General features: G+C 38.3%; 2 protein-coding genes across 2 annotated transcripts; both read right to left on the bottom strand.

The window, feature by feature from the left end:
• Positions 1 to 569: 569 nt before the first annotated feature.
• LOC128211605 (acylpyruvase FAHD1, mitochondrial-like) lies at positions 570 to 3,771 on the bottom strand. The gene is made up of 3 exons (XM_052916587.1): positions 3,674 to 3,771; positions 1,421 to 1,517; positions 570 to 1,143 (listed from the first exon to the last, which is right to left on the bottom strand). Exons 1-3 carry the CDS (start codon positions 3,739 to 3,741, stop codon positions 655 to 657), a joined length of 654 nt encoding a protein of 217 aa, XP_052772547.1. The 5' UTR covers positions 3,742 to 3,771; the 3' UTR covers positions 570 to 654.
• A 1,018-nt stretch (positions 3,772 to 4,789) lies between these two features.
• On the bottom strand, positions 4,790 to 6,812 carry LOC128210788 (homeobox protein vex1-like). The gene is made up of 3 exons (XM_052915139.1): positions 6,317 to 6,812; positions 5,916 to 6,091; positions 4,790 to 5,332 (listed from the first exon to the last, which is right to left on the bottom strand). The coding sequence occupies exons 1-3, from the start codon at positions 6,810 to 6,812 to the stop codon at positions 4,790 to 4,792; spliced, it is 1,215 nt and encodes a 404-aa protein (XP_052771099.1).
• Positions 6,813 to 9,297: the final 2,485 nt, after the last annotated feature.

Raw genomic sequence — 9,297 nt, 5'->3', positions numbered from 1 at the left:
TGACTCGGAGCATTATTATTTAGAAGCATAATCCTTGTGCTCTCCACTCAATATTCTATGTCATTCTTGGTGGTATTGGTTGTTACGGAGAGTCGATCACAATTTTGGTGACTAAGCCATAACTTTGCTCCTGGGTATAATACTGCTATTACAATCAAACTTTACTTGTTGGATAAAAAATGCAGCATAGCATTACTTTGTGTATACTTAACATGGGCATTCAGTCAAATGCGACTGAATTGTACAGGGAGAACAATTGTGGATCTCAATGCAAAGGTCAAGGTCATATTTGGTTGTGTTGGTGGGCAATGCATCGCCCAATGATAATCATAGCAATATTGTATGTCAAGCCCATAACGCTGTTGCTATAAATGGATTCATCTTTCTGCAAGCAAAGGTCAAGGTCACATGTTATGATGGTTTAAAGGTTTAAATACAGTGCAGTATGGATCTACAGATGTCCATACATGTAACCATACTTCGTGACCTATATATCAAAGCTATTTAACGTATGCCATCCGTCTGACACATTCCCGTAACATGTTCTAAATGTTAAGTTAAAAAAGTACTGAAATTCAATGTCTTTATTTCCTGCGTATTCTCTGTGTAAACATACTACATGTACTATCTAAATAAAACAAAGTTCAGAGTTCGCTACGACTGTTCCACCTGAAATTTCATAGTGACCACGTCAGACAGCCCGGCCTCGATAACATCCCCACTCCCTACCGGCCCGACCCCCTCGGGCGTGCCCGTGAGTATCACGTCCCCCTCCTCAAGCCGGAAGTAGCGACTAATGTAGCTGATCAAGTGTGGGATTGAGAAGATCATATCGCCAGTGTTTCCGTCCTGCTTCAAAGAATCGTTTACCTTCAACCACAACCTCACCTTGGAAGGGTCCGAGATCTTATCTTTATCTATAAATCCACTCACGGGGCAGGAGGTGTCGAAGCCCTTAGCCAGTGACCAAGGATGACCTTTTTTCTTCGCCTCCTCTTGAAAGTCGCGGGCAGTCATATCCAGGGCGAGAATGTAGCCGCCTATGTGACTGGCGGCGTCCTGCTCTGATATTCGAGACCCGGGCTTACCAATGACGATGCCCAGCTCGACTTCATGGTGGAGTGAAGTACAGCCCTCTGGGATCTGCAATAAAGTGACCAAGAAGACTAGTTTATATCGAAGGTAACACAGTGGCTCGCAAAGCAATATTCAAGACCCGTGCCGATCATCACACAAATCCCCCCACACACATAATGCAAAGCGCCGGTGTTGCGGTGTCGATTTGAGCGATTCCCTTTCACTTCACATGGCTAGTGCAACATCTTAAAATCGCTTTAGCGAACATACAGTTGTGTATTTTTCAGTTGCCATTTACCAACGCATCCCTTTAATTAAATAGGTAACAACGTGAACTACAAACCCTGATCTTTTCACCCTCCGCTATGTAGGAAGAGGTTGGTTTCAGAAACAGCATCGGCTTGCTTGGCAGCGCATTTCCAAGTTCATGTGCATGCGCTCTGCAATTGGGAGGGGTACCAGCCTTATTTTTTTATCTGACAAGTTCCAGTATAAGTATCTGGAATGTTTTTTGTCTTATAAAATTATTATTTAAATATATGCGATGCTGATCAATAATAGTTATCCGGTATACTGATTTAAAAAATAAGTATGTGTTTTAACATGTTGTCTAAAACCCTTAAAGCTTTATAGAGAAGATTACTTTAACACCATTGTACAATGATGGCAATAACGTTCTTGCTATAATAGCCTAATATCCTTCTTTTTTTTAAAAAAAAAACCTTCGTACCCTACCTGTTTTTGAAAAGGATGTAACCCTAACCAAACCATATTTATTTATTTATTTTTATTTATTTATTTTTTTTTATTTTATTTTATTTTTTTTGGGGGGGGGGGGGGCTACGGCGCTAAAACTTGTTGCTTGACCCAAACAGTTTAATACTCCTACTCGTAGTCGGACGCCTAGGTAACTAATCTTACACGAAATAGAAGTAGTATAGTTAGGGGATATTCATAAAAGCATTTAGTAACATTTTCACATCATGAGATTCCGCTGTGGACCGTATAACCAAAATATTGTAGTCCAATCCTAAATGTCTATAAAACAAGGTCAGTTCATTAGGAGCCTTGACCATTTCATATCTACCAATGTCGTTTATCTTTGTGTAACCCAAATTTAGATGTATTTAACTTTGTCAGCCCACTTAGATTAAGAAGATCACTTTGTTTTGATTTGTCCGAAATATAATGACATTAGGAAAAAATACATAACTAAATTTTACTATGCAAGACCAAGCATGTTTAAATTCATTCAATTATTAAACTCAGAAAATGCTGCATGTCTACGAAAACTAGCTTTGTATTGCAAACATGCTTTTAAGCTACGATATACTGCTTTGAATAATAATGCTTAACTTTTAACATGTTGAAATCATTGTTAGTTCATATATGTATATATGTATAATGCACTCTCGCATTTATCAACTATTGCCATGCCATGTGTTATGTTATTGTAACAACGATGAACTGTATATGTTCAAGTTAACAATAAATTTTCTGTTCTGTTCTGTTCTGATGTTAAAACATAATTCACACCTTCCAGAGTCCTTCACCAAATGAAAATTTATGATCGACATATAAGCTTTAAAACAATTAATAAATAAAAGAATAAAACATGATAAACCGTATGGTCAGAGAAATTAAAACACATGATAGGTATATTATAGGACCATAGTTTTAGTTAAATTACCTACAGTGGAACTATCTTGATAAGCTGAAGATACAAATTGTATCTATGCGCCATCTAAATGTGACTAGACATTGAAGCCGCTAATAACATTTCTTTAAGTGGTGATGGGACAAGCGGCGTTTTCACTTCACAAAGCAGTCAATATGGGCGCGGACAAACCTTGATGATGTAAAACAACAAAACATATGTGTTGTGATGGACCCTTGGTCAGGTGGTAAGGCACTTGACTATCCACGGGTCGTAGGTTCGCTCACCTGCCTCAGAACTAACAAAAGTAACAGTCTTTCGGGAGAGACGTTAAGTGGGGGGTCACGGTCGCTGATGCACGTTTAAGATCAAGATTGCTCGTTTGCCCACCGTGAAACCAGGGCTACATCATGTCTATAACATATGGCAAACAATCTAACCAGGGCCACATCATGTCTATAAATTATAGCCCACAATTTAACCTAATCTATGAACACAAGCACCCCCCCCCCCCCCCCCCGCGAACAATAAATTACATGAATCGGTAAAATGTGTTTTCCGGTAATAGCTGTAGTGTTTTAGACCTTTTTAGCCCCCCCCCCCCCCTTCGACTTCCCCACCCATTCCCATACACATACATAATATTAATATTCACTCTTCCCACACAATATAGTATGAACTCCAACCACATCACCGCCCTCGCATACTCGATTGTAATATGAAATTTAAAATGTTTTCCGTTTTTTCCGGTAATTCCACCAACCGCTCAGTAGTACTTCAAAGTCGGAACACATTTTGGTAGGCCCCTGTATGGGGTCGGGTTAAAATTTAGAATTAGAGAATTGCCAACTGGCAATGCGCTAAAAAACATTAAAGTTCTAGATTTTCTTTCTACGTTAACTTAAAATTGTATAACTAAACCAAAGAATAAATGATTACTTGTAATTCCTTCCGACAGCAACTATTTTCCTTCCCAGTTGCATGAATTGTGACACTTTGGAAGCCATTGTTTACCAGTTGTGTCCCTTGCGATAACTACAGGTTGTGTTCAAAAGATGAACCGTCAGGGTGAAAGGAGCAAACTGCTTGTATCAGAAGCTCGAATAAAAAAGTTTTGTTCATAGGTAATTTGGAATTGGGCAAAAATTGTTTCGCTTTGATAAAAAGCGCTAGTAACTTGTATGAACAAAGCTGTACATGAAGTCAACAGTTAACTTCTGGTGTTCGTTCAAATCAGCATGAAATGAAATCGGACGTTTAAGTTGCATTCTCCACTTTTGCAAAATAAACTTCGACTTGATTTTACTTGTATATTTGAATGAATACACACTATCGAACATTGACTACTGTTTGCTCCCAATAAAGTAACGTTATCATATTGTATCATTTTGCGGCGTAACTAAAATCTACGTGAATGGCCAATAAAGTGCTATGTTATAAAGGTTCTAATATACTAAGTACAATTATTGATTTTACATATTTTCCCTGCACATATAATATATTGAAAAGATACGTTTATTTATTCTGTCACTTTTGCCGTCGACATGGTTTTAAAAGTGATGCCGATTTGAAAAATTTAAAGAAATATACGATCAAAGTTTGTTTAAGATTTTATTTCCTTCGCATTTTATAAGAGTATTTGTAACAAAAATATAAATATAATCTATGATAAATTCGTAAGGATATGTACATATATATACAAACATACACATTCACAATGTAGTCACTGTAATTAACAAAATTCAAGAATAGTCTTCATCGTTTTCGCTCAGTCAAGCTACATATTCTGTTTAATCAAAATTTAGAAATTTAAGTTATAAAACTTTAAAAACATAAAACGAATACAAAACTTTTTTGGATAGATGTCACATGATAGCACTCATGATTCGAACAAAGCAATATAAATATTTATCTCAGTCTATATGTACTATAGTCCATTATATTTTATTTTATACCAAAACTGGTAAAATCCTAAAAAAATACATGCATATGAAAGATAATCTATGTGACATACATAATTTACAAATAGCTACATTTATGAAACTAGTGTGTCAACTATGATCTAGACCCCATAAGGTCATATGGGGAAATCGGTGAGACACTGCCGACGGCGGAAGTAGCACTGGGGTACATCAGAAATGGGGCATGTGGAGAGTATTGCGCCCTACCGGGGTTCATGTGTAGAAGGGAAGGTTCGTTTGGCGACATCCGGTGCACCTCTGAGTAAGAATTCGGTCGGGAACTGTAGTTCAATGGCACAGCATATGGGGAGTTCATGTTCGCGTAACGCATGGCGCTTGGTGCTGCAATTGTGTCCGGTCGACTTGGGTGACTTGTGTACTGACCGGGGGACGGGATGCGGCTATCACGAGGGAATACTGCAGATTGTCGCCGGTCCTGGTCGGCAGGCGACAATTGTGGACTGTAGGTCGCCGGCGGGGAGCTCGTGGCTAGATGGAACGGCGGTGGGCAGATCCCGAGTGCCGCCAGCTGAGAGACGTCCACGCCGCCCGTGGGAAGATGGAACTTCCGGCCTTCCTCGTCATCCCGCTCTTGTCGTTTCTCCTTCATACGCCGGTTCTGAAACCACGTTTTCACCTGTGGAATGTAAACAAAAAGTTAAGAACGACTTTAAAACCTGATTTTTAGCATGTGATGGGGAAGGAATAAACTGTGCTTTGACCCATTCAGGAAGCAGCTTGTCTATTTTTATTATTTTATGTCTATTGTGCGCAAGCTGACAGCCATTAAATGATAATAGATCACACTCGATGTCGCTCCTGATGGTTCAAGGTGTATAATCAAACACTATTGTACACTACTTGTGTCCTGACAACTTATTTAAGAATATTTATGTGGTGTTTTCACACTTACTAAGAACATCTGTCAGAGTTGACACTGAGCAATTATCGCATCAAGACATATTCTGGCAACATCATTTGAAATCTATATTGGTCCCAGATGTTATTTGTTTTGCGTTATAGACAAAAACAAATACTTGTATGAAAAATATATTATCTTAATAAATAAGGAGTATCGGATCAAGTGGAATTCATCGCCCAAGTAAAAACGAACAATTCCATAATTATATACATGTCAGTCCTTTAAATCATAGATAAGATATAATTATAGAAGTTTTTATTAACCCCTGACTGATAGTGGCATTTCCAAAAGAACCAACCTGTTGTTCCCTAAGTTTTAACTTCTTGGCCAGCTGTGTGCGGTCGGAGGCCGTCAGGTACTTGCGCGATCGGAACTGCCGCTCAAGTGCCTGCAACTGCTCGCTTGTGAACGCGGTCCGCGCCTTCTTTCGTCGTTCGCTGGAGTCTGTGCTGCACGTGCTCTCGTTGTCACAGTCTGTAAGAACAAAAATCGAACGTTTCAAATATATAACGAATATATCAAGAACAATATTGACATAGTCGAATACCAAAGTTACAAAGTAATGATTTGTTAGTTTCCTATTTTTTTAAATTGAATGTCGATAAATGTATAATGATTGAATATTCTTTTGACAATGTACTCATACACACATATAGTTATGCACTTTCAAGCAAACACATGTAGCATGTCCACTGATACACGAATTCTTACCGGAAGAAACGGAGCAGTTGGAACCGGAGGTGGGACTGGCCTTTTCCAGGGTCGGGTAGCTCTGGTTGCTGTTGTCGTCCGTCATCATTGCTGCCAACTCAGTAGTCGATTCGTCCGAGGACGATGGAGACGTTGATGCAGACTCCAGGCGTCGACGTTTCGGTTGTGGCAGCGGCGTTGACGTTGCAGAGTCGGATAGACGTTCGCTACTTACAAACGGTCTTTCCACTCCTTCGTCTATACGAAGCGATACATCATTCACGTTGTACATATCTTGGTAGTTCATCCATCTTCGAGATAATCTGTTAGCGTTATTATCAGCGTCCGCTGACGTCATAACGTGAGTAGACAGGTAGTTGAGGTAAGGGGAATCTGTATCACGTGCATGTTCCGCCTCACGTGCAGGTTCCAAGTGGCTGCTGACAGCGAGGCTGTCGATGGAGAAACTTTGCCGCTTTCTCGACTGCTTCGTTGGTGGCAACATTTTCATTCCAGCAGTATTTCCAAAATTACTCGAATAATTTTTCACAATTCAATACACACTTAAGTCCACGCTACCTTAGTACTGTATCAGCTCTTTTTAACTATCACGTTACTAAAATGATAAAACGTCTTAAAATTGTTGTGCTTTTCTCCAAATCCAAGACAAATCTGATGCGGAGAACTGAAGAAGCGATATAAATATATAGCCGACACCTTGATGTTAATGGGTGTTACAAACAGGTTTTACTCACCACTTTGTGTCGCAATGATTGTGGGCTTGGGGTAATTTACTGGACCAAACATGTTAACAGGAGTCGCCAACACTGCCATTGTTAAAGCTATTATCCGTTAATAACTGTCTTGAGTAAGCGTTTTGTCTCGCAAACAACCGTTGACAGATTAGCGAAAACAGACATCATATCACAATACGAAGGCGCAAAAGTATTGAGAACATTATAGCACTTTTTACTAAGAATTAACTCCTATCTCAATGACGTGATTAGGCCAAACAATGGCATTATTGGCTTACAAATACCTGGTCAATTAGCTATCAAAACCAACAGAAAGAAGTTAATGTACTTGTTTATTTAAGCACTTTGCCCCGGGGCGAAGTCGCGTGGTCTATGGCACAGAAGACGTTGTTTTTAATACATATCTATTGCTCCTTTCATGTTTTAACATTTGGAATTAGCTTACAATCAAAGTCATGCCGTAGAGGGATCAGTCTCAAAACCACTAAAGTAAAACTTTGATATAATCTGATTGGCTCTTTACATTAATACCATAATACTGTTTTATATATTTAGCTCGCAAAACACAATTACTGATGTTCCTTGTTTAATGATATTATATTTTATCATTAATATGCAAGGGTGCTTGAATGCTAAACACTTGAAACGATCATATAAAGTACACACCACAATGCCGGAATAAATCATGAGACGCACCATGTACAAACATAAATGCATCAGTGTTTTTATTGGTGCAATTTACTGCCTTCTAAAGGCTGTTTCCCCTTGCAAAAAATTCTCCATTTTTCCCAAAATTTAAAAAAAAATCCGAATTTTATATATGCAGATCATGTAAATAAATAAAAATAAGCATTGAATTTCTTGAAATATAAACACAATTTTGACAAGCTTACTCTTACACAGAATAATGTATGCATAAAAAGTTAAACATTTATATTTTCCATTATATTAGCTACTTTGTATCATTTCCAAAGTCGACTTTTTCCCAATTTGCAAGGCACAGACGGTAAAAATAATTCCAAAAAAATCACTGTGCATGCATTATTTTATGATCGCGAACATGATTTTGGTGAAAACAATGATATAAATTAGATCTGAATATAATGACTGGTTAAATAGTCTTTTGCATTTTCTGGAGAATACTTCTGAACATTTGGATGTTAGAGGTTACATGATATGCATCCAATTGTAGTATGTTGCATCTATAGGTTGACAATATTGCACGTATACATTTATGTTGAACATATTACTTCCCCTAGTTGATATTATACAATGATACAAGTTTAATATCCGAATAATCAGATAACAGTTAAAAGTATTATTCGCCGGATTAATGTTCATGTAGAGGGGCATGTGAGGAAGTAATTCATTAGCGTTACACAGTGTTATCACGTAAGCTTGTTGTACAAACGTGCATACATTTTTTATGTATGTTTTATATACATAATGTTCCAATATATGTAGCGTGTTTTTACACAGTATGCGCTTTATATCACGAGTTTTGGGCAGATGAAGTGAGAACATAGTTTTGGGCTAAGCTGGAATGCACATATTCGGAAATGTAGTTACAGCGAATGTCGTCTGGCACTGCTTTACATCATGTGGATTGAACATGGGCGCATGTGTCCGCCATGAACCATTCAAAAACCGTGGCGTTATAAACCATTTAAAATACCAATCGTCTTCCGGGAGAGACGTTAAATGGGGGGGGGGGGTCCCGTGAAATAGTGCAATATACTTGTGGACGTTAAAGAACTAGGGAAGCTCTTACCAGGATTACATTCTGGCTCTGCAAAATGCTTCAAAAACGTAATATAAACAACAATTTTATCGGAATGTAGGACAAAAGAACCCATGTCATTTTTGACCAGGGTGACAAAACCTTCCCTATCATAATGACAGGGAAGACAAAACATCCCGAATCATCTGAAATATTTCGAAAATAGGAGAATGTGGTACCGTACGTGTAAGAACGCTTTTACTACAGGTTAGGTACTATAAAGTACGAATTGTGATGCAAGGAGCTTTTCGCCCAATTTGGATTTGTGACTATTTTGAGATCTGCTAACATTTTAACTACATCACGGTGCAATGACATACCGTATGCAAATTCTGACGTATGTAAATAGAACTGTTATGTATAGTACTTACACCAGCACACATCAAAGATTACAAGCTCTTCTTAATAAGGAAATATCCACATATTCTGTGAGTGTATTATAGGTCCTAGACATA

This window comes from Mya arenaria, chromosome 12, assembly GCF_026914265.1.
Source record: "Mya arenaria isolate MELC-2E11 chromosome 12, ASM2691426v1".
In the NCBI taxonomy this organism is placed as follows: domain Eukaryota; kingdom Metazoa; phylum Mollusca; class Bivalvia; order Myida; family Myidae; genus Mya; species Mya arenaria.
The sequence above is the reverse complement of the archived record's forward strand: the minus strand, read 5'-3'. Positions and strand labels throughout refer to the sequence as shown.

Excerpts from the sequence above, each read along its gene's own strand:
- LOC128211605 (XM_052916587.1), bottom strand. The coding sequence starts at position 3,741 with ATGGCTTCCAAAGTGTCACAATTCATGCAACTGGGAAGGAAAATAGTT. Across the intron at positions 1,518-3,673 it reads GCTGTCGGAAGGAATTACAA|AGCGCATGCACATGAACTTG; the intron begins GTAATCATTTAT and ends TCCCAATTGCAG. Across the intron at positions 1,144-1,420 it reads CGGAGGGTGAAAAGATCAGG|ATCCCAGAGGGCTGTACTTC; the intron begins GTTTGTAGTTCA and ends ACTTTATTGCAG.
- LOC128210788 (XM_052915139.1), bottom strand. The coding sequence starts at position 6,812 with ATGTTGCCACCAACGAAGCAGTCGAGAAAGCGGCAAAGTTTCTCCATC. Across the intron at positions 6,092-6,316 it reads TTCTTCCGGTAAGAATTCGT|ACTGTGACAACGAGAGCACG; the intron begins GTATCAGTGGAC and ends TTGTTCTTACAG. Across the intron at positions 5,333-5,915 it reads TAAAACTTAGGGAACAACAG|GTGAAAACGTGGTTTCAGAA; the intron begins GTTGGTTCTTTT and ends TACATTCCACAG.